General features: G+C 50.8%; 1 protein-coding gene across 2 annotated transcripts in view; it reads right to left on the bottom strand.

Moving 5' to 3' along the window:
• SIL1 (SIL1 nucleotide exchange factor) overlaps window positions 1-25,232 on the bottom strand; it is a 99,907-nt gene that overhangs the window by 57,867 nt on the left and 16,808 nt on the right. For both annotated transcript variants that reach the window (XM_027745130.2, XM_039385485.1), the window contains exons 2-3: window positions 17,593-17,706; window positions 13,568-13,703 (exon numbers count right to left, since the gene is read on the bottom strand). In XM_027745130.2, the coding sequence (XP_027600931.1) occupies window positions 13,568-13,703; window positions 17,593-17,697 (241 nt within the window). In that variant the 5' untranslated portion in view covers window positions 17,698-17,706. The remainder of the gene's footprint in view (window positions 1-13,567; window positions 13,704-17,592; window positions 17,707-25,232) is intronic.

Genomic DNA, 25,232 nt, shown 5'->3' with positions numbered 1-25,232 from the left:
CCCAGCTATTAATGTAACAGGGACGTCCATCAATCAAGCACACAGAAAGTACTTTGAGAGCTAAAAAAGGAGCAAGCAAACATCTGCTTTTGGCAACTTAAATTTTGCCCTCAAGCATAAGGAACATAACAAATTATCAGAAGGTTGGGCTTGTGCTCGTATTCCTCCATGCAGGAGAGCTAAATGCTGAGGGTGGGGGTAAAGGTACACAGCCACAATGCTGCTGTGATTTGTCCTGACAAAAAAATCAGGGCCCAGTTTCACTTGAAGACTTGATCCTCAGCAGCAATCAGGCAGCGAGGTCCCAACAGCTAACCAGGGGTGACAGCCACAGCAAGGTGATGCTGACCTGTCTCTGAGCTCACACTTCAGCAACCCCCTGGCTGTACTTAAGGAAGCTCCTGTGAACCCTTCACCACCTCCAACCATCCTCAGCCCATCCAAGACTGTGGGTAGTCCCAGGGTGGGTGACAAGATGTGTCAGCTGGCTCCAAGATGCCCATCACACTCCTCCTCCCTCCCTGCTGCCTCTGGGGGCCGTGGTGGCTGTGGCAGGTCCTCAGTGCCCCAGTGCCCTCATCAACTAACAAGTCACACTTCGGGTCCATCCCACATGAGCCCTGGCTGGGGTGCCAGCAGCAAACCCGAGAAAAGCTGGATTTACAGTAAAAAAAACAGCTGCCAAAGAAAGTAAGTGGGGTGTCCCTACACCTCCAATGTTTCCTCTCGTTTCAAACACAGGAGGTCAAAGCGAGTGCTGGAGATAATGAACAAAATTTACTGATTCAAGCAGAAGAAGCTGCAGGCATGGCTGCAACTAGGTCTTAATAAATTCTGAAGAGTGACACTATAAAATGGCATTATGGAAGGCTGTATTTATTCTCTCCCCATGCTTTCAGTATCCAAGGTGCCGTGTTACACTTAATAACAGTTTTCTTCCCAGCTGCCAGTGCTGCAAACCCTGACAAGCTGATGGTTGGGGCCAACCCTCCCCCCAGACACACACACCTCCACCCAGGACACAGCTTTGGTGGCATGAAGAAGGATAAATGATTAAACCAGTGCTGTCCCCTCTGTGCTGGCTCACAGGGCTCCCTGCCATGCAGCAGGGGGGAGTTTTCTCCCTGCTCCACCAAGGGAAGTGATGCAGACAAGGAGCAGCTGTTGTAGGAAGGTACCTTCAGGCCCAGTGACATTTTGGAGCAGAAACACACTGAGAAGGGCCAAGCATCACTGCTGCACAGTCCCCAGGAGCACCATGGCCTGTGCCAGCACAGCAGCCCCACCAGCAGCTCCCGCCTGGTGTCACAGCAAGCTCTGTGCAAAGCATTGTGAAGTCCTCATGGGGGACCATGGAGAGCCAGAGGTGCTCATGGGGGACCATGGAGAGCCAGAGGTGCTCATGGGGGACCATGGAGAGCCAGAGGTGCTCATGGGGGACCATGGAGAGCCAGAGGTGCTCATGGGGGACCATGGAGAACCAGAGGTGCTCATGGGGGACCATGGAGAGCCAGAGGTGCTCATGGGGGACCATGGAGAACCAGCAGTCCTCTGGTTCCTTGTGCCAGAACTGCAGGAAACATCTCCATGCAGTGTTCCCAGCTCTGCTACCACTGCAACGTGCACTTCCATGACTCCATATCTGCCTTTCAGACCATGGATACAATCTTTCTTGAGTGTGGTTTGCATTGAGCTTCTTGTTCTACCTGCTGGTATAGTACTCCTAAGCCTCCAAGAAAATCACTTTTGCATCCAGGCTGTACCTGGGCAGCACCTTGGGTGTGGATGGAGACCTGACAAGGATAAAGGTTCTATCATCCCATCCCTTCTGCATCACCTGCACTGCAGAGGACACAAAAGAAAACACGTGAACCATCTCTAATATTCTTCAGAATAAAAAAAAAAGGGCAATAAAAAACCCCCACACGAATCAGTTTATAATGTACAGCAGAGAGCAAACAGTACAAACAACCAGTGCAGGCAGTTTGACCTGATCTGAGGACACTCATGGTGGATGAAGGAGAGTGTACATCTCCTCATACAGTGTTCACACCTCTGACTGACACAGCCTGGTCTGGAGGAGCCTCAGGAATCCCTCCTCTCTTGCTTCCCAGCTGGGCTTTCCCCACAGGGCAGGTACCAGCTCCCCTTGGCAGCCTTGCCCTGCTCCTCCTTCAGGACAAGTCCATTCCACTTCAGGATGCAATCCAAAGGTTTAGGGAGCATCTGAAGAGATCAAGGTGGGTGGAAAGATGACAAAACAGGAGTCAAATGAGAAGCCTCTTGGCTTGTCTTCCAGGAAAGGCCCTGGTCCCAGAGGGTCCTTCCCTCCAGCCTCCAGCTCCTGGCTCCAGCCCTCCAGCCCCACAGTCCCCAGCACATGGGCTCAGGCATTACTTTCTACTGTCTCTCTTCAAAGAAGACTCTTCCCATGTTTGCTGCATTCATATTGCAGTTGATGTGAGCAGGGAGAACAGTCAGCTTCCCCAGCAGGGTTTGCAGCTCTCTGTGAAGCCCACCAAAAGAGGCACTGCTGGACAGCCACCGATCAGCTGAGGTTGGAAACACCTCCGGGATCATCTGTCCAACCCCTGCTCAAAAAGTGTCCCCTCCAGCAGGCTGCCCAGGACTGTGTCCAGCTGGAATGCCTCCTGGGATAGAGACTCCACCACCTCTGTGGCAGAGCTGACCTGCCCCAGTGATCAATCACCCTGCAGTAAACCAGATTTTCCTGTGTTTAAACAACGTTTTGCTGTGGAGGTGCCTGGGAAGGGCAGCACAGCCACTCCTCCAGCTTCACATCAGACAGTCTATAAATACCCTCACCACACCTGTAAAACCTGTCACTATGTGCCACCTCGTTACAGCTCCAGCTAATCCAGATACAGCCAGGGATAACAATTTTTTGTGTACTATCTGCTGCAGAACAGGGAGATAACTGTAATTAGTAGCACCCTGGTTAGCAGGTGAAATGATAGTGTAATTAATGAAGATGAGGTAGGCTTTGTTTCCGACAAGAAGAGCAGCAGATTCTATCAAAATGTAAATGGAGCTTAAAATACAGACTCAGTGAGCACTTAAAGGTGCTTTTAGAAACACCAGCAGCCCAAAACAGAGAGGTTTCGCTTGGGCTGAATGACAAATCCTAAAAATAGACCCTGGTCTGGGGCTAACATGTAAATTGTTGATTAGATCTATTTATTCACACCCTGCAGTGATGGCAGAGACACACAGCTCCACGTTCCTTCTCTCACTTTGCAGGATCACGGGCACATTCCTGCTACTGCCACCTGCAAGGACTTTGCAACCCTGGGAGCTCTGCAGCAGCAGAACAGCAGCAATGCCAAGTGACAGGCTGCATACATTAATTCTGTATTCAGGTAACATCCTGTTGCAAGTGAATGACCCAAGCAAAACTTCCTGCAGCCTTAAGGAGCAGGCAGAAAAATCAGGAGAGAGGAAGAAGAATGTCTGGACTGAAGAAAGATCTTTTGAATCAGAAATGTTCTCTCTCATTAGAATTTCCTTCACCACCTCTAAAATGTAAACACATAATAAAAAATTAAACATGAATCTAGCGTGGAAGAGTTCTTGCAATAAATGGGAATTAGTTCTACAAAACATCAGGACAGACCCAAGGAGATTACATTTCTTTCCCAAGCTTTTGCTGGTTAAGCAGAGCTGGAAAACAGAGCCATATTTATTTTTTAACTCGGAAGCTTCCTCAGGATGCCAAAGGAAGCTGCTTCAGTAAAGCAGAGCTATTTGTCTCAGTGTGTGCTCAAGTAAGAACAAATGCAAAACCAGCTTCTAGACCTCAAGAAACCTCAAATAGCTTTTTAATTTATGTCCCAAATTCCCTGCAGATTCTGAAATGAACAGAGGGCAGGGATCAGAGAAAATGCCTCGCTCAATCAGGAAAGTAGGATGGATATTCAGAGTTTTCCTCAGAGGAGCAGGGTGCTTTCACACAAGAATGGAGCAGGCAGAGCATGAGGCTCTGGAAGAGTCTGTGGAAAAAGCAGATCTGTTGCTAGTGTGACCCCATAAATAAATATATGGAAAAATAAACAAATTAGGGGGTATAAAAGGAAAAAAAAAAGCTGCAGTCCAATCTGAGCAAGAGCACTAATTTGCAGGCATGAACTGTGAAGGACCAGGTGAAATATTCCTCGCAGGGGCCTGAGAAACCTTCTGTCTGTGTCCTCACCCACCCAGAATCAGTTCTGGTGAAGTTTCAGTGAGCAGGGCCTGAGCCCAGGAGGAGACTGCAGGGAGGAACAGCCTGAGCAAGGCCATGGGAAATACTTTCTTCCTCATTATAAAGAAAGATAACGCTGCAAAACTGTGTTTTAGGGATGTACACAATCCAGACTGAATGGCAAGGAAAAGGAGGGATTAGCTCCAGGTGCTTTTGTCACACACATCCCAGGGACCAAAGCCAGCACATGGTCACACGTGTCCTGGGAGAAGGGCTCAGAAATGGTCATCCTGGCCACAGGCTGCACGGTGCTGAACAGCACTTCTGCTCCAAGAAACCCTCAGTCAGGGCAGGCAGCCTGGACACAGAGCCAGCGATGCCAAAGGGATGGATGTGGGAGGAACTGGAAAGATGGTGCATCCCTCGGGGCTGGGGCAGATCACCTGCCTCCAGCTGCCAGCAAACAGGATCAAACACAGGACAGTGCTCTGAAAACACAGCGTCTGCAGGAGATCTTGGGTCAGGGTGTAATTCATGAAATTACCGAATAAAACTGCAAATTTTGGAAAAGAGTAACCTCTGTGGGAATGCCTGACCCCAGAGCTGCCAAGCTCTGCCAGAGCGTGTGGACAGTGTCACCTGCAGCAAACCCAGCACTGCTGCCCTGACACAGCCCAGGAAATCATTCCCAAACCAGGAAAAGAACTGGAGCTGCACAGTGTGCAGCAGCAGCTGGGTGGCTCTCCTGATCTCCAGCCTCTGGATGGTGCTTTGGTGGGAATTCGGTGTCACAGGAGCAGCCTCCAGGGTTCCACAGGGATGGAGGTGTGACCCATGGCTAAGCAGGAACGTGCTGCAATCCCTGGAATGTTTGTCCCACAGCACAAGATCACACATTTGAAGTGTGAGGGAGTTGCTCTGATTATATCTGGTCAAACCTTCAGAACCACTTCTGTGACTCTGGAACCCAAGTCACACTTTTTGAAACCACCTTCCCATAACACCCAAAAAAATGCTGGAGCTGAGGTCTTGGTATGGCTTGGAGGCTCAAGAAGGAGGAGGGATGATAGACACTTTGGAAACTCAAGATTACCAAGGCTGCATGAATTCCCAAAACGTTTTCCAGGAGGGAAAACATTTTTCTTGCAAAGCACTGTTACAAGCTTGAAATAAATGTGCAGACTGTTAGATAAAGACAGAGATAAAAATAGGCCTGTTATTAAATACCTCTTCTTTAATGAGGTTCATCCTTCTAAACAGCCACACGAAGGTTATTAAAGTTATTGCAGAAAATACAGCCTGTTTGCACATAAAAACCAGAGCAAGATATTCCTCATCACCCAGCACACATTTAAGCACCTCTCAGCAGCTCACACACTCACAGCATCCCCAGCTTGGTAGGAAGAAGATAAAAGAGAGGAATGAGAGATGTCTTCTCTGGGAAACAGTCTCTCTTCTTTCAAAGCACTTTTCCCCCTCCAAACAATGTAAATTTAACCATGGGAATGATTCCCACTGCTTATGTCTACTGCTATTATGCCACCACCAGCCCGAGCATCATTAAAGCTAAATTTGAAATTACTTTGAAAGCTGCAGCTTAAATTCCTCCTGTTGCACTAAAACTGCCACTTGACTCTCAGTACCTCATCCCCTGGTTATAACCACTCCAGACCACCCAGAACACCCTGCAGAGCCCAGAGTCACACTCACCACTAGCCAGAGTCATGGCTTGGCTCCTGAAAACCCACCACTGCACCCTTGTTTTGGTAAAGCCCCACACCCAAGCCCATGGCTCGGTGTTAGAAATGCTGCAAACTTATCTCAGCTGCTCAGAGGCACAATCAGTTTTTGGCAGTATGTGCATCACTGCAGAAGAGTTTCATAACCAGCTTGTTTGAGGAGACCAGTAACATCATGCCCAGTAAGGGACAGGACTGACCCAACACACCAAAAACCCACCCCAGCCCCACTCTGCTCATAAACCCAAGCAATCCAAGCAGTAAATGAAGAGCTTTCTCACACTGACACTGGTGCTGCCAGGGTACCAGTACTTCTGGAGACGACAGAGGACAAGTTTTACCTGCATTTGGAGGGGAATAAAACTGGCTCCCAGTTCATTCACAAATACTGAACCTGATACCCTCATGGATGTGCTGGAAAACAATGGCTGCAAAACCTCCCAGGTCGAGGAGAAGCAGACAGAAAACACAGGGAGCAACCCTGTGAGTTGGAGCAGCATCTGGCCATGCTGAAGTGTCCCACTCAGTGGCACCTTGCTGCCCATCCTGCTGCTGTGAGTGGTGCTGTGTTTGGGCTGGGCACAGCCACCAGCCCTGCGATGCTGCTTAATCAAAACCTGCAGGTGCAGAGCACTGACACACAACAATCCGTCACTGCCCAGCTCCCAGGCACACTCAGCTACCAGGAGCTACACAGTTCTGAGGTCTCATACTACCTAAATTTAAACACAGCATCACATAATGATACAGTGGCCTGGTTTGGAAGGCACAGCTTACAGACCACCTTGTTCCACCCCCCTGCCATGGGCAGGGACACCTTCCACCAGCCCAGGTTGCTCCAAGCCCCGTCCAACCTGGCCTTGGACACTTCCAGGGATCCAGGGGCAGCCACAGCTTCTCTGGGCAACCTGTGCCAGGGCCTCCCCACCCTCCCAGGGAAGGATTTCTTCCTAATATCCCATCTAACCCTGCCCTCTGGCAGAGTGAAGCCATTCCCCATTGTCCTGTCCCTCCAGGCCCTTGGAAACAGTCTCTCTCCATCTCTCTTGTAGCTCCCCTCAGGTACTGGAAGGTTGCAATTAGATCATCCCACAGCCTTTTCTTCTCCAGGCTGAGCAATCCCAATTCTCTCAGCCATTCCATACACATATATAAAAATAAAAAACATATCTAATGCATGTATTATATACATATATAAAATATACTGCACTTACACTGTGCTACAAAATATACCATCAAAACTCCATTACTACACTTGTCAAATTAGAGAAGCAGAGGGGGTTTTATAAAGTGGGAGTCTTTGTTTTAATTTTAATGTGCATATTCAGTGACTGGCCTATAAAGTCTGCTATTTGCCATATTTTCCCATTTCCCAGTGTGAATGACAATGGCTCTGCAGCTCTGAACTCTCCTGGAATGGGCCAGCTGTGTGCCTGAAGACTCGACTCACTAACACTTGTGATGCTTCCTGAGTGTTTCAGCGACACAGGTCTGAGATACAACACTCCCAGCACCAGCCCTGGCTGGAATTCCAGGCACAGCCAGCCCTTGGCTGCACACTCAAGAGCAGCTTGACTGGGACCAGCTGAGCATTCCCAGTGGGAGCCTTCTGGTCAAGGGAGGGGATTGTCCTGCTCTGCTCTGCCCTGGGGCGGCCTCACCTCAACATTGGGGCAGTTTGGGGCACCCCAATATAAGAAAGAGATTGAGCCATTAGAGAGTGTCCAAAGGAGGGCAAAGAGATGGGGAAGGGCCTTGATTTGAAGCCGTGGGAGGACACTGAGGGCACTTGGTGTGTTCAGCTGGAGCAGAGGAGACTGAGGGGAGACCTCAGTGCAGTTCCAACTGCCTGGGCAGGGGCAGAGGAGGGGCAGGGACTGAGTTCTGCTCTGGGGGGACCAGGGACAGCAGCCAGGGAATGGCTGGAGCTGTGTCAGGGCAGGCTCAGGTTGGATCTCAGCCAAAGGTTCTTCCCCCAGAGGCTGGTTGGGCACTGCCCAGGCTCCCCAGGGCAGTGGGCACAGCCCCAAGGCTGCCAGAGCTCCAGGAGGGTTTGGATGATCCTCTGGGGCACAGGGGATCCTCTTGGGGATGGGCCTGTGCAGGGCCAGGGGTTGGACTGGATGATCCTTGTGGGTCCCTTCCAACTCAGCACATTCTGTGATTCTGTGACCTCCCACCTCAGGGAACCTGCCAGTAAAGGAAATCCAAGCAGATAATGTGGAGTAAGGCTGAGACAGGAGCAGCACTGCCCTGTCTGAGCTGGAGGGAAGGTCACTCATACAGGCAGCATCTCCATGTCCAAAGCTGGCATCCTTCAAACACTCCCTGCTCAAACAGGGGGCTGGGAACCGCCTGTCTGCACGTGTCTGAGCATCTCCCCAGCCCCAGCCCTGCCCTCTTACCACCAACAGACAGGGAAACACCATTATGCCTCTTACACAGACCAGGACTAAGGCAGGGAAGGTGTGCTTTGTGTGACACGTCTCCCTGCCAGTGCCCCACACCAGAGCCAGGAGCAGCACATGCAGCTTTGGTCCTGGCACTTGTGCCAAAGACTTGGAATGAAGCACAGACCAGTGTCAGGGACATTGTGCATCCTGAGATGTGAAGGTGAGAGGCAAAAGAAAGCCCACAAGGATGAGGAAACTGAGAGAGAAGACCATGGAGGCAGATGGCAATAAAAAGGACAGGCACAAGATACATTTAAAAGATGAAAAGCCTCATATGCAAGAGGTCAGATGGAAAACAAGCCGAGGGAGAGCTACCAGTGGCCATAACTCAGCCTCCAAGAACATTGGCAATTGCTCTCAAGCCAGCCTGCCCTCTCCTACCTGCTGTAATCACCCTGCAGCTCTCCTGTCGCTGGCCAGACAAGAATATAACAACTCCACTGTCAAGATTTGTCCCCTCTGCACATCAGTAACAAGCCATTTTATAAAAAAAACCCAGAGAAGATGCATTTCATCTGGTACAAATGAGGTTTTTAAAATTCCATTTGCCTTCCCTCTATATGCAAATGTGTGCTGATCTGATGAGGCTCCTATTTCCTGGATTACACACGTCAAACTTTGCAAAAGCAGGCATACCCTGGTGGTTTCACTCCGTATTTCACAGCCCTCTCTTGACCATGCTGACATAAATATTTCAGAGACCTGCCCACCACTGTCAGAGTTAGGTCTAGGTCACCCAGAAGCCAGTGGTTTGGACAGTCATTAATTCAGCAAAGTAATTAGCAGGAGCTGCTGTAGCTCAGGACATCCTGGTGAGCAGCAGGAGCCAGAAACCCCAGACAAGGTGTAAAGGAACCCTCAGCAGAGCACGGGCTGTGGGACAGGCCCTGGCACAGGATTCCTGGGCCAAAGGGATCCCTTCTGCCACTGCCTTCTTCTCCCAGCTTTAAAAAGCTCTTCTGGCTCAGAGCAGTGCTGGCTCATTTGGCCACTGAAATCTGAAAGATAAAGACTGGCCACAAAACTAGACTGAGTTATTCCCCATCCAAAGTCCTGTTCTTTCCAAAACCACAGCAAGTCCTTCCTTCAAAGCAGCTTCTGAAAATACCTCCCCAATGTGAGTGCCTTGAGAACTGTGCTTCCATATGTGCAAAACCTTGTTTGTGCAGCAAATGAGACCTGAGACAAGTAGGAACAGCAAAGATCTCAGCCCGAGGATCCTTGGAAGCTGCAGCCACGGATATTTAAATGCTAAGCAACATATCATCAACTCCCTGCTGAATATAAGATGGTTTCATCTTTGCAGAAGCAGCAACAATAGCATGTTCACATCACCTTCACTCTGGCAGGCCAGCCATGGCTCCTTAGTTTTTACCTTTGGAAAATGACTCTGGGCAGCAGAAATGCTGTGGAGCCACTGCAGGTACCGGCACAGGGCTCTGCAAGGCAGAACTCTAACCCTGGCTGAGGGTACAGCCAGCCAAGCCCCATGCCCTGAGACACTGGGATACCTATCCAAACCCCAGGGAGATCCGTGCTGCAACGTTCCCATCGCCAATGCAAGGCTTTGCTCCATCTCTCCAGTCTGCAGGGAGCTGCTCTGCACCAAAGGCAGCCTCTCTGTGCCCCACTGCTGGCTGCAAATATTTGGACATTTTGGGCAGATGAGGCTCTTGCTTGGTCCATCTGGATTCAGAAACTGGACTCCTTAACTCCCAACTCCCAGCTGAGAAACCTGCCAGTGGGTTTCTGCTACGTCAGGGAGCAGGGAAGAGATAGATCCCACCTGCAGAGGCCCCACACAGCCCTGGATCCCCAGAGTGCTCATCACTGCTGGGGGGCTGATTAACCTCCTGTTTCTTTCCCATTTAAACCTGTGCCTCTTATATCCTTTTTCTTAACCTTCATGGTAAGGTCTTCCCAGAGGAGCCACTGCTGACCCCAATGCTGGCTGGAGCAATCCAGCTTCCAATCATCATCAGGAATGCTAAACAAAACAGAGGGAAACAGTGCCCAAATCACAAAAGTAGAGAATTCCCAGGAAACAAAGCATTCGTGTGCTCTGGGATGTTGCATAGCAGATTTGAGGTCACCAGAAACGTGAAGGAAATGCTTTTATACACAGAACCCCCAAGAAAACTGTCAAAATTATGGAGAAAACCATCACAGAATCATTAAGGATGGAAAAGCCCTCTCAGAACATTAACCCGGCACTGCCAGGGCCACCACTAAGCCATGTCCCTAAGCACCACATCTACCTGTTTTCTGAACACTTCCATTCATCTCTGCCATCCCAAAGACCAAGGATCAGCCTTTGGTTGCCACAACCATCAGGTAAGATCACCTTGAAGGGCAGCAGGTGTTTCTGTGCACTGACTCCACGTGCTTGGCAGAGCTCAACGTACACAGCAACAAAAGTCACCTCTGCTAGGTTTCCCCACAGAGGTTCCAACTCCCAAGGGAACTATCACCTGGTGAAAGTGTATTCCAAAAGGAAAAAGACAGCAGAGGAAGCACAACTTCAGGAAGACTCTGTGTCTGTGGTGGAACAGTTACCTGACCACAGGAATGGTCTGAGCAGGGGTGTGAACCTCCATGCAGAGGACACTGCAATCCCACTCATTAAAACCCGGGTAACCTGCAGGTTCCAAACACAGACAGAAGGAAAAGCCCCACAGATTATACCAAAAAAAGAACAATAACAGAGGTGCTGGAAGCCTTTCCAAGGCACACATCTCCTTTCTGTCTGAGCCAGCTGCACCTGGTGCATTATTTAGTGCCAAGTGAGAAAGAAGAAATGCCTAACAAAGTGTTAAAGGACTTTGTGAAGTTTCACCAACCTTCCCAGAGCCATCAGCTCTCCGGCTGCCTGGCAGAAGAGACAACTGATCCTGCTTCTAGATTACAGGAGGCAGAGCTCTTAGGGCAACTGTCTCTCTGTGTTTGCATCCAGCTACCTCCAGCAGCTTGAAGTGTGCTCAAAGTGCAAGAAAGCACTTGATCAAAATCCAGCTCACACTGCAGGCAGGGAGGAACAAGCACCCAAAGCAGCGTTACAGATACAATAACAATCGAATTTGGGGGGGAGATCTGACAGGTTACAGGTTGATGACACTGCTGCAGTCTCAGTGGAAACACAGATTGATGCAATTAGCAACAGGGAACTAGAAACACAGCAGAGGAAAACTGGGGATACATCTATAAAAGATGAGCTACTGCACAAGTGTGGAGAAGCACAGAAATCCTGTGTGAGCTCAGAACAGGAACAAGTTGAAACAGGATGAGATGAGGAGAAACACAACTCCGAGCTCCCTTACAGTATTCAAAACTGAAGATCCAGATTTTAAATCAAAACATTTGCTTCCCTAGGAGACACTGGGCCAATTTGCCACAGGGGTACAATGGGAGAGGGACGGGGGCACCCTGGAGAGGCAGGTGGCCAAGAGCAAACTCCTGAGCACTGTGCTGAGCACACTCCAGCCAGCCCAGCCAGGGCTCTGCTCAGCTGCCAGCGAGTGGAACCACTTCAGAGAACATGGGAAGATGCAGAACCACTGGATTAGACACACTGCCAAGGCATGTGCCTCTGCTAAAGGACTGAGAGGGACATCCCGGGTGCAGCCACACCAGCTGCTTCCCTTGTCCTGTGGGTCCTTGTCCTGTGCTCCCACTGGGAGCCCAGAGGCTGCAGGGGTGGGCTCGTGCTGGCAGCTGGTTCCCCAGCCTCGGGTATACATGTGCCAGAAGTGAGAGTCCCAGTCCACACAGAGATTTCACTTCAGAGAAACCCCCAGGAGACAGAAACCCAGCTTGGCAGGGGGAGACCAAGGTAGACTCCTCTTTCTGGTATGTCTTCACCCAAACTTACCACGCACCTGAACTGGGTGACAGAGCACCATGTAAGCTCTCCCAAGAGTTACCAAAATTATTCTCCTCTGTGAATGCTGACAAGCTCCCCACTTCCACGAGCCCTGCGCTGCAAGTGCCCAACATGGAATTACTACAAAAATAAAGTGGAATAAGGCACTCGAGCAATGGAGAAGGTGCTTCTGAACAAACCCTGCAGAGAGGTTCATAATGACTGCAAGGATACACATATTCTGCTCCAACAAGGGTGCTGGGGATCTGCAAGGCTGAATAATGAGCAGGGACACCACATGCCTTCCATACATAATGGTACAGAAATGGAATATAAGTATATACTGCGGCTTTGTGAGACGTAGGGGCTTTCGTAGCCATTTATGTTATACAAAGATTTACACTTGGAAAAGTCGTTCTGCTATATCTGGCAGAAATTTCAAGACAAATGGAACCCATACTTATTCATTCAATGATAATACTGAGCACAGGATAAAGCTCTTAAATTCAGAGCACTTTATAAAAATTAATTACTACTTAGTTCACCCTTGTGAGGTGGGAAGGTATTACACCTGCATATACATGAGGACACCAAAGCACAAGTGGATTAAACAGCTCGTTCAGGACCCCAGAGACAGGGTAATTGCTGAAATATGTATGCACACATGCATCTGTGTGTGTGTTTGCATGGGCCTGGCTCCTCCAGAGCCTTCCCAGTGCTCGGGCCCTTGCAGTGAAGCCAGTCTGCTCCACTGGGCTCCTCTCACCACACGTGTCCCACGCACGTCTAATAAAAGACACCAACCCAAAAAAAGGGGAAGAGATTTACTTTTGTGGTTTGCACAGATAGGAATAAAAGCTGGATTTCAAACAGCCAAGGAACAGAAAACCCATTGTTAAAATGCTGTGCAGTGCTACAGTGACAGTTCCTAATCAGCTTGCACCAGCCCACACCGGAGCACAGCAGACCTGGGAACGCACATGCCAACAAATGTTGTAAAATCTGTCCCTTGGCAAGCGTGGAAGAGAAAAAGGGCTGTGGAGGCAGGGACAGAGACACCCCACTACCTACCCTAGGGCTGGCAGCCCGCTCTCTCTGCTCAAGTGACCTGAAAGCACTTTAGCAACCACTCCCCTTTGCCAGGCGCTTTGGCCGTGGCCTCTGGTCCCTGTACTGGGTCACTGAGTCCTCATCTCTTTATCTGAACATCAGCAAAAGCTCACATTGTCATGGGAACAGGCAGGAATTGGAGTGCCTGCAAGGCTGCTGTCAGTGCTGACAGGTGGGGCTCCAGAGAGATGCTATAATTAGTTACCTGGACGGAGGGTTTGCCACTGATGTGTGGGGTAAAACACTTCCAGGTCTTCAGGATCAGCGTCATCCTCTGTCACCGGCTCGTTCCCACTGTCATCTTTTATGTCGCTCTCTTCTATTTTTGTAAGGGCAAACTCCTTTTGGAGACAAGAGATTCAGCTCATTAGCAATTGCATCTGGGTAATTTAGTGCTGGCTGAGAATACAGAATTTTTTCCCTCGCCAGCAGATTTTTTTTTTTTGACATCCGAGATTCTTTCCACATGGTTAAATTTAGATTTAAAGTATATTAAAGGTTAAACATGCATAACTAGCATGACATTTGTGCTGAACAAAGCAACGCAGCTGATTTCCTATTCCAGGGCAGGCTGTAGGTTTTAAACCAGCTTTCACAGAGCCTCACCTGTATTTCACTCAGAGCCAGGGGCCCTGGCTATTATTAGGGTTGCGTAACGTCGTAAGACCCCGTTTTCCCTTGCCTAAAAATATGTCAAACTTCTAACTTTTTCAGCTGAAATTTTCCACACGAGTGGAACGCCTCGAGGATCGTTGGTTGATGTTTGGTTGTTTTTTTTTTTTCTTAAATGCACTTATTTCAGGCTTGGAGAAGATTTCAGCTAAAATAGTTCAGCTATTTCCAAAACAGGACACGAGAAAAAGCACACCGAGTTGCCCACACGATACAAACGCGAGGATCCTCTTCTCCACACGTTCCCAGCGTTCTCCAAGTCTTTTAAAACAATGAGGCAGGGATTTAATCACCACCTACGTGGCAAGTGCAGCATGGGGATGGCAGAGGTGTGGGAGAGCAGCCAGCACGAGTCGTACGACGCTACGCACAGGGAAAAACAGGGATGAAAAGCAGGGGAAAAAAAATCCTTGCTGCGAGGGAAACCTCACTGCTCAATGGAAAGTCTCCCTAGGGAGCTGGTGGGAGTCATGTAAAACTGCAATGGATACAATTATGGAGAGTGCAGAGTAACGACCTGGTACTGTCACACCAGAGGAAGCGGCTCTGTGCTGCTCTGGTTTGAACAGGAACAGATGAACTGATCGGGGTTTATCATCTGGACAGCTCAGTGCCTGTTGGAGGGGATATTATCAGCTTCCGAGATCACCAATTCAGCCACCACTGAATAATTTCAGATAACCAGCCTATAGGGAAAGATTATTCCTAATTGTTGGCAATTAGAACAGAGTTACAGCTCACTTCATGAAGTGTTTGGATATTAATCCTTTGAATGTTTTCAGAGGGAAAGAAAAAAAAGTAAATTTGGAGGTTAATTGGAAATTTTGGGCCACGTTCTGTCTTCTCTTCTTCCACTCCTTGGAAAAAAATGCATGTGTATTTTCTGTCAGAATCTGGATGCTCTGCATAGAAACATCCATTTTCCAGCCTAGGAGAGTGTTTCTGAGCAAGAGAAATGCCAACTTGAGCAAAACACGAACAGGAGCAATGACAGCGTGGATGTGGCACTTCAGGACACGGTTTAGTGGTGGGCTTGGCAGTGCTGGGGGAATGGTTGGACTCAACAACCTCAGAGGGTTTTTCCAGCCTAAACAATTCCATGCTTCCATGACTGTGGTAGCTTATGAATGTGGCTGACAAACCTATAGAATATTTATATTTTAGCTGCCAGAAAGGAACGCGATTGCCGAAATGCCTGAGAAAACAGAGCTTAACTCCCGCTTTCACTGAGTGCGTCAGGGGCTCAAAATTGTTCAAATTATAACAAACGTTAACGCTCAGGAACAATCACAGCCATAAAAACCCAGGTTCTGCAGATGAAAATCAATGTTAACATTTCCCGAGCCAAGACTCCACGGGACTAAAAAGGAGCGAGTGGAGCAGTTATTACTTAGGTTATTTCCACGGCTCTGTGACTCTCCGAGAGGGACTCAGTGATACAGGCTATTGTAAATGCACCAACAGGCCTCCCAGGGCTGGAGCTGTTCAAACACATAATGGAGACAGCTGATGTTTACCAGCTCTGCTGAGGACAAGTGCTGGGGCTTAAATGCTCAGCAAGGGTAAAAGGATGTGACTTGGTTCATTTAAGTGTTACTGTCACTGCTTGGCCACAGTTGCTTTGCAACACCCCATTTTCATCAGTGTTTCTGGCAAAAATGGGCAACTCGACACAAGCCATTCTTCATCTACACAGAAATTAGTAAAATCCTTTTTGGTCTGTTTCAATAACTAAAAGTAGGAAAAAGATGTTTTCTAAAGAACAATGGGCATTTCCTTAAAGGCAAAAAGCTTCCTTGCTTGACCAGTCTGGAATCAAGGGCAATAAAGTGAAAAGCCTGATTAGGGAGGGTCTGGGATACTGCTTGCACTCAAGGAGGAAGAAATTTTTTATAGAGAGAGTAATAAGACATCAAAAGGGGCTGCCCAGGGAGGTGGTGGATGCACCATCCTTGGAGGTTTTTAAGATGAGACTGGATGTGGCATCAGTGCCATGGTCTGGGAACCACAGCGGGGTTGGATCAAGGGTTGGACTTGATGATTCCAATGTCTGATCACTCTCTCTGTAAAATATTTCTTCCTAATATCCAACCCAAACCTCCCCTGGCACAGCTGAAGACCCAGCCCTCTTGTCCTACTGCTGGTTCCTGGCAGAAGAGCCCGACCCCCACCTGGCTCCCCCCTCCTGTCAGGGAGTTGCAGAGAGTGAGGAGGTCTCCCCTGAGCCTCCTCTTCTCCAGGCTGAGCCCCCCCAGCTCCCTCAGCCTCTCCTCACAGCACTTGTGCTCCAGTCCCTTCCCCAGCCTCGTTGCTCTCCTCTGGCCCTGCTCCAGCCCCTCCATGTCCTTCCTGAGCTGAGGGCCCAGAGCTGGACACAGCACTCCAGGGGTGGCCTCACCAGCGCTGAGTACAGGGCAAGAATCACTTCCCTGCTCCTGCTGCCACACTGTTCCTGAGCCAGGTCAGGATCCATTGGCCTTCTTGGCCACCTGGAGACTCCAAACCTCCCTGGGCAGCCCCTGCCAGTGCCTGACCATCTTTTCCAGGCAGAAATTCCTCCTCATGTCCAACCTGACCCTCCCCTGGCACAGCTGGAGGCCGTTCCCTCTCCTCCTGTCCCTTGTTCCCTGGCAGCAGAGCCCGACCCCCCCCGGCTCCCCCCTCCTGTCAGGGAGTTGCAGAGCCAGAAGGTCCCCCCTGAGCCTCCTTTTCTCCAGGATGAGCCCCCCCAGCTCCCTCAGCTGCTCCTGCTGCTCCAGCCCCTTCCCCAGCTCCTTCCCTTCCCTGCACACGCTCCAGCCCCTCAGTGTCTCTCTTCCATGAGGGCCCAGAACTGGACACAGCCCTGGAGGGGCCTCAGCAGGGCCAGCACAGGGACAGTCACTGCCCTGGTCCTGCTGCCACACCATGGCTGGTACAAAAGTCATTACGTGACTCCAGGTGGGCCTGAGGCACTGACCTACAGTGCCTACACTGTGATCTGTCCCTTGATTTGCTCTGGGTAACAGCCCAGCCCCCAGAGAGCTGCATCCAAAACCAACAGCCCAGAAAGCTGCAGTGTAAGAGCAGGAGCGTCCAGGGACATGGGATCTGGTAGTCCCCTATGTCAGTGCTCTGGGGGTACCCCCTAGTTTAAACCACAGCATTAATTAGATGAAAAAACCACCACACTCTACTGCTTGAGCTTCCTCGAGGGAGCTCTCCTGGGGCCTGGCACCCAGGGCTCAGCAGCAGCAGGATCCAACCTGGGGAGCTTCACACTCAGTACACGTTCAAAGGGGCAGACAGACCCCACTCACCTCAACTGCAGCTTCCAGATCAAGTACCAAAATCCATGCATGTGGCACTGAGGACCTGAGAGGATGCTCTCCTAAGCCTGACTCACCTGTGGTGACTCAACAGATGCACAGCCAGGAATCCAATTGAAGCCACCCCTCTTAGAGGTGATTCACCAACCATTGCAACACCCTCCTGGGCTCTAGAGAAGGCTCAGGGAAGGCTGTCACCCCACCACAGACCCTAGTGGCACGGTTCCCAGCCAGAGCAGCCAACACTTACAGGAACTCTGTCGCTCAGGCTTGACCAGGAGAACAGCACAGACACCAGCAGCACCAGCAGGTTGACTCTGGCAGCGGTGGAGAGGAGACCGGCCCAGTGAGACATTGCACCAGCCTGAAATGCAAAGGAAAACAAACCCAACAGTACTTTATTCCTTGTTTTCACAGGCTTCAGGACTCTTTACACAACACTTTGCAACACAGCATGGGATCAGGGGTGTGACACTGCTGGAAGCAGAACACCTCGAGGTGTGAGCACACGGGTCCTGTTGGGGGCAGCTGGTCTCACTGCTAATGGGGTTAGTGACAGGTAATGCCAAAGTAGCTCATATTGACCCCACAGGGGCTTACATCTCTCCTGGAAAATATGAAGAGACCTGCAAGACTTGTTTGAAATCACTGTGTTAGTGCCATGTACGACAACTACAGGGGAAAATAAAAATCAGTGCAATCCTGCGAGGGCTTTTTCTGCCTGTGCCTCTTTTTAATCACAGAAATCACTGCATTAATTCAAATTAAACAAAACGACCAGCTGTCCAAGGATCAGGGGTTTATCTAATCCATATGTAGGTTTTTCTTAAGGAAAACAACATTTTGCGGAGGTCAACAAGGTTTACTTGGAGGTTCCTGCAGCACAAGGCTTTCCCTGCTGCTCAGAGCACCAGCTCACCCAAACCACGAGCTCAGGAGCTGGCTCTGACCACACTTACAGGGCACCACGGAGCAGCCCCGTGGCACAGAACCACCCTGACCCACCACAGACCTCCTGCTGAACTAGGGAGAGGGAAAAATGAAGGGTCCTGCTCTCGTGGGTGCCAGTGCCCTGGTTCAGAGCTCGTGTCTCCAGCCCTGCGTGTGTAACCACACACGTGTGTCCCCACTGCCTCGCAACACGAGGCTCTGAACCCACTTCCAGCCTCCAGCTCGCTGCTGGGGTAGGGAACGAGCAGCCTGCCAGCACACAGCCTGCACAAGTATTTCCTTTGATTGGCTCTAAATTTACACGCTGCTAAATTAAACTAAATGAGGTCTTTTGAAAGAAGATGGGACTGATTAGTTCCGTTCAAACACTCCTTCATTACTCATCCCTCCATCAAGTCTGCTCCTACTCCTATCCAGGTTTTAAAGAATTTCCTCCCATGCATGCAGTCCGAAATATCCTTCTTGCTCTCTGCTGTCCATCAGGACGGCACATCACATCGCACACTTCTCCCTCCTCAAAGCAACCATGTCCTGTTCCACAAGGCAGAAAATGTGCTCACAGGAGCACCCAACACCAGCTCCAGCCACCAAAGAGCCTCTGCCCCCAGAGCCCTTCAGGAACATCGAGGGAGAAGCTCCTCTCCTTCCACCCCTTCACTGCACTCTTGTCTCCCCACTCCATTATGTTATTTCTTCTCCTCCTAATTGGTTTTTGCCAAAAAAGAGAAGAAAAGGCAAACCACCACATCACAGTGGTCAATGGTGGACATGAGAAACAGAGCAGGGAGCACAGATAATACATCTGATGTACTTCTGCATATTCCAAAAACTCCTGACTCAGGGTCTTCCTGAACAGCAGCCTCTATCTCTGAGTTCAAATCCACATCAACTAGATTTTCCCAATTAATTGTTTTTGGAGCAGATCTGGACTTCTGACACTCACAGTATCCCTGAGCAATGAGTTCCCCTGCTTAACTCACACCCTGCAGGAAAGCATCACTTTGCATTTCCTCCTTCAGTGTCTCCTCCTTTCTAAAGGGTCAAAGAACCACCTCAGGAACCCATAAGCCCTTCTTACACTACAGCTAGAGTAGAAGAAAAGCTCTCCATTTTCAGAAGACAGGCAGAGACAACCTGTGGCCAAAGCCTCCATCTCTGTCCTGGACGCTGCCAAGCACGATCAGGCTATAACCAACACCCAGGCTCCTGAGCTGGAACACCCAGAGCAGGATTCATGGCTGCAAACTCCATCTGCTCCCAGAAGACCTTGATCTTCATGCCCTTTTGGCCAATGCCACAGTCATGACCTCAGTCTCAGGGTGACCACAAAATAATTTCCCCTCATGTCAGAACAAACTGCTGCTTTTTGCACAGGAAAAAGGTTTTGGGGTTGGTTTGTTTTTGTTTCTTTTTTTTTTTTTTTAGTTACAAAACAAGCAGCGAAACTGGGATAATGAAAAATAGATGTATGCCTCAAACTTTACCTGCAAGCCTGGAAATAAAAAGAAAAAAGAAATCCAACAAAGCAGTGGCTGAAAGCAAACGCACACTCCCATAAAAATAGAGCTCACGTGTACCGAGGAGGCTGGTGGCAAATGACAGCACAGCCTCTTCCAAGCCTCCAGCCTCCTGCCTGCCTGGCAAATGACATCTGCACAACAATTAGCACTTTGCCTCAGTCCCAGGTACACAGGAGGAGCCAGCATGTGCAACACGGGGCTCTGAAGCTCCTGGAGAGAAGCCTGGGCAGGCTGACATCTCATTACAAGACAGATGCACACAGAGGGCATGGAAGGATTCCCACATGGAATGTTCTGTGGATACAATGCATTTTTGGGAACAACCCCTGCAGCTTGCAAAGAAGAAAGGGTGGTCATGGCAACCCCACCTGCACAGGGAGCATTTGCTCTGATTTAAGGACATCATTTGAGGATCCAGCTGTACCCACCTACAGGTGCAACTGGGCAGCACCAGAACTGCAACAGGAAGGCCACAAACTCCTCTTGTGCAGAGTGGGATTTTTTCCTAATAATCATCTTTTCACAGAATCCCAGAATATGCTGAGCTGGAAGGGACCCACAAGGATCATCCAGTCCAACCCCTGGCCCTGCACAGACCCAGCCCCAACAGTCACCTCCTGTGCCCCAGAGGATCAGCCAAACCCTCCTGGAGCTCTGGCAGCCTTGGGGCTGTGCCCACTGCCCTGGGGAGCCTGGGCAGTGCCCAACCAGCCTCTGGGGGAAGAACCTTTGGCTGAGATCCAACCTGAGCCTGCCCTGACACAGCTCCAGCCATTCCCTCGGATCTTGTCAAAGAAGATCATGTATTAGGGAGAGAGCAAAGGGTGAGACTCAAAGCAGCCTCTGTTCCTGGCAGGGTTCCTCCTGTCAGAGCTGGGAGGTTCTGCTCCACGGCTCCAGAAAGCCCCGTCTGCCCCAGCAGCCACAGAAAGCACAGCACAGCATTCTGTTCCCATTGCAGGGACATCCTCACTGATCCCAGGAGCTGAGCCTGCACAGCCCCAGGATTACAGCTCCTGTAGTCACAGGTGACAGGTCAAGGCACGTCAGCACGAGGAGCTGTTTCATTAATGCCTCTGCTGCTGGGAATGCAGTGCTCATCCACGGCCCCGCTCAGAGCCTGCACTGCCTGTCCTGGGCCACTCCAATCAACCCATCTGAAGCCTCATCTGAATACTGATCTCCTCCAGGAAGCACATGGACATCCCAGAGAGCTCCCCAGCCCCTTCAACAGGGTCTGGCTTTACAGCCAACTGGAAGCAGAATCCCAGAATCACTGAGGCTGGAAAAGCCCTCCCAGCCCATGGATCCACCCTGTGCCCCATCCCCACCTTGTCCCCAGCCCAGAGCACTCAGTGCCACGGCCAGGCCTTCCTTGGACACCTCCAGGGATGGGGAATCCAAACCTCCCTGGGCAGCCCCTGCCAGTGCCTGAACACCCTTTCCAGGGAGAAATTCCTCCTCATGTCCAACCTGGCCCTCCCCTGGCACAGCTGGAGGCCGTTCCCTCTCCTCCTGTCCCTTGTTCCCTGGCAGCAGAGCCCGACCCCCCCCGGCTCCCCCCTCCTGTCAGGGAGTTGCAGAGCCAGAAGGTCCCCCCTGAGCCTCCTTTTCTCCAGGATGAGCCCCCCCAGCTCCCTCAACCCCTTCCCCAGCTCCGTTCCCTTCCCTGCACACGCTCCAGCCCCTCAGTGTCTCTCTTCCATGAGGGCCCAGAACTGGACACAGCCCTGGAGGGGCCTCAGCAGGGCCAGCACAGGGACAGTCACTGCCCTGGTCCTGCTGCCACACCATGGCTGATACCAAAATAACAATAAGCTATAACAATAAGCCGCCTCTTTGTTCTCATTGAGGGTTCAGCTAGGGAACAGGAGGAGAATTACGTGTCTTGCAAAATTGCCTGCAAATTTCCTGGTTCAGGGAAGGTGTCTATCCAGCCACCCTCCACGGAGGTGGCCAGTGGTAACAGAAGTACCAACAGCACATTGTGTGTCGACAGGCAGAAATAATTGACAGAGCTCCCTGACTGAGTGAGGGCAGCACTGGAGAGCTATTCAGTGATGGAAGATCTCGAGGAACACAGTTCAAGTTACCCTTCAGCTGAACTGTAACACAAAGACTGCCGGCACTCACAGCCTCTTCGGCTGAAGGCAAACTGTGCTGGGCAACAGCAGCTCTGGAACTGTCCTACAGCCAGCCCTGCAGGTGGCTGTGTGACTGGAGAGGGGCACGGAGGCCACAGATGCCATCAGCAGATGAGAGCTGAGATCCCCTTCTCACACAATGCCATTGTAATGACTGGCATCCAGTATGTGACAGGCTAAGGGATGTGAGATGCCACAGAGAAAGAGAAGGAAATTCAGCTGACCTGACCTGAAATTTTATTCCCCTGAGCAAGAGGGTCCCCAGCTCTGTGATGAGCAGCTGTTTTTGCTGATGTGCTGCAGAGCAGTGTCAGTCAGATGCCCTGGGGCCATCCTGTGGCCAGCAGTCCCTCCTGCTCAATGACTGCACAGCTACACCAGCAGGAGAAAGAGGAGGGTTGAAGCTGAAATTCAGCCTGTGCATAAGAGAGAAAAGAGCTGGTGGACAAACAGAGGATTACTGGGAGGCCACAGGACACTGCGCCTTCCCCACTCATTAGTTGGCTCTGCACAGCCCTCTGCTTTCAAAGAGAAGACCAACCTGCATCCACCATCATCCTCTCCTTCCTGGGGCACAGACACAAAGGCTCCTGGAAAGCACATCCCAAGCTAAGAGAAGCCAGCCTGGAAATACCCATGGACTGGGGAGCACAGGCTCTGAAGACCATGTGTCTGCTTGGCAGACCTCACTCCTGACGACCCACCTCAGTTCTGCCTGCCCTGACAGTACCTGGACATTGCACCACGGATTCTAGCACAAATTGGATTTCCTCCACAAATTGCCATGAAAATGCAACTTGCCCATACTAAAGACCCAACTGATCTCATAAGAGAGAGCACAGGTCCTGTCCTTCCAAACACACTTACCTGGAGACAGTCACCTGCAGCACAGTTTCATGGAAGATCCAAGCCAAGGAGAAAGATGAGGCAAGAACCACAACAAGCTACCAACCCCTGCACCTGCTTCACCAAGAACAGGATTTGTGAGTCTTTGATACCACTTTTCCCCCTCTTAAAATCCATCTTCATCCTCTTTTCATGCTTTTTCTTCCCTAAGATGAGGTCTAGTAACTGGCTGCACCTGCCCCAGGGGCAGTGCCCAGGTTTCATGCTGGCTGATTGACAGGAACTTGAGGGGCTCCAGGGACCCCTTGCTCTGGGCACCTATCAGAGTTCCCTCCTGCCATGGACAGGTCCTGGTCAGCAACATTTCCAAAAGGAGGCAGGAGTGAATTTTCCCCTTCATTAAAGCCAGTATTAAAACTACAAAGATCCTCGAAGAGACCTGAATACACTTGACTGATCAAAGAACTGGATCTGAATAAAAATTAATAATAAAAACAGAATAAAATCATAATTATGAACCTATCACCTTATGCAAAGCAGGAGAAGAGCCCTGAATAGCAAACCCAAACAGAATCAAGAGCTTCTTTCAGGGACCCACGTGATGCTCCAGAGCCCCAGTTCGTTTGTCAACTCTCCCAGGACAAACCAGGCAGGAACAGAGTCCTTCTCCTCTACTCCACTCTTCTGCCCTCCACTCTTCTCTGGTGAGACCTCACCTGCAGTGCTGCATTCAGCTCTGGGGCTCTCAGCATGAGAACATGGAGCTGCTGGAGCAAGTCCAGAGAGATGCTCCGAGGGCTGGAGCCCCTCTGCTCTGGAGCCAGTCTGGGAGAGCTGGGAGGGTTCACCTGGAGAAGAGAAGGCTCCAGGGAGACCTGAGAGCCCCTTCCAGGGCCTAAAGGGGCTCCAGGAGAGCTGAGAGGGACTTTGGACAAGGGCCTGCAGGGATAGGACAAAGGGCAATAGCTTCCCACTGGCAGAGGGCAGGGTTAGATGGGATATTGGGAAGAAATTGTTCCCTGTGAGGGTGGGGAGGCCCTGGCACAGGTTGCCCAGAGAAGCTGTGGTTGCCCCATCCCTGGAAGTGTCCAAGGGCAGGCTGGATGGGGCTTGGAGCAACCTGGGATAGTGGGAGGTGTCCCTGTCCATGGCAGGGGGTGGGACAAGATGAGCTTTAAGGTTCCTTCCAACCAAACAGATCCCCCTCACTGGGCTGGCACAGACTCCACGCAGCCTCACTCAAGGTCTGATGCCCAGGGTGGTCTCAGCAGCTCTGCTCCTCCAGCCATCCTGCCACTGGGAAAGCACACTCCTGCCTCCAGTGAGTATCCCCAGAATAGATCCATAGATACACTAACCCACACAGGAGCCCACTGCACTGACAGCCCCCAACCCCTGCCCGAGGGTCCCACCTGGGCACGAAGCCCCTGGGTGAAAGGCAGGACAGGCTGTTTGCAAACACCCTCCCACCTCCATGAGCTCAGCAGGGAGGGCACGGCTGCCATACAGACCATCCCATTGATGTCGCTTATGAAATAGCTTAAAAAACCACATTTATTCTTCTTGCTTGCTCCTCATCATTTACTCCTACTGGGACTCTGCTCTGGCGTGTTAAAAACACTCCTACACAAGGGAAAAGTTGCGGGAACACCTTCTCATATTTGGCTGCCTACGGAGAACCCACACAGCACGGAGGCCACGCTTTCAGGTTTACAGGAATAAATCATGGCTCGAGCTCTGCAGGCTGGGCCCAGCCCAACCCCAGCAGCAGGTCCTGTGGCAGAAGCACCACTTGGAACCGTGGTGGAATTCCAAGGGGAGGAATTGTGACATGGGCAGTGGGGCGGGAGGAGCAGGATAACCATGGCACGAACACGTGTTTACAGAGCTTGGCACGTCCCGTGCAATCACACAGCCTTTATAACCGCCACCAGCAAATAATAACAATAAATATTAATAACCCCTCCAGGCTCCCTAACGGCCATCAGCTCACACCAGCCCCTCCAGCAGCAGCTCAGCTACTCTTCCTACAGCGCTGCCAGGTGCCGATGGAAGTGGGAGCAGGACGTGGATATCTCCAGGGCAGGAGGTGGCACAGCGGCACCCGGGCACAGTGAGGGCAGCTCTCGGCATTGGCACATTGACACGGGAGCAGAGCAGGGGGTTGTTGTGGGTCACTTATGGATAAAGCTGGAATTGCCCCTTCTACCCGGCCACAACCTCGCCCCTGGTGTTTATCCAGCCCCGCGCAGTTTAACACTAAACATCGTTTAGTCTGTTCAATTGACTTAATGAATTCATTCCGGAAGCAGCGTTCCCACAAAACGCTGCTCTCCAGAGGGCAGGAGCGCAGCTTTGCACTGCGGCGGTGTGAAGCCTGAGCAAGGCTGCCCTCACCCTCCCCACCGCTCCTTAGCAGCGCTGGCAGA

The sequence above is a fragment of the Pipra filicauda genome, unplaced genomic scaffold (genome assembly GCF_003945595.2).
Source record: "Pipra filicauda isolate LSUMZ 115617 unplaced genomic scaffold, ASM394559v2 scaffold413_size774581_pilon, whole genome shotgun sequence".
Lineage (NCBI taxonomy): Eukaryota > Metazoa > Chordata > Aves > Passeriformes > Pipridae > Pipra > Pipra filicauda.
This window is presented reverse-complemented; position numbering and strand designations above follow the sequence as displayed.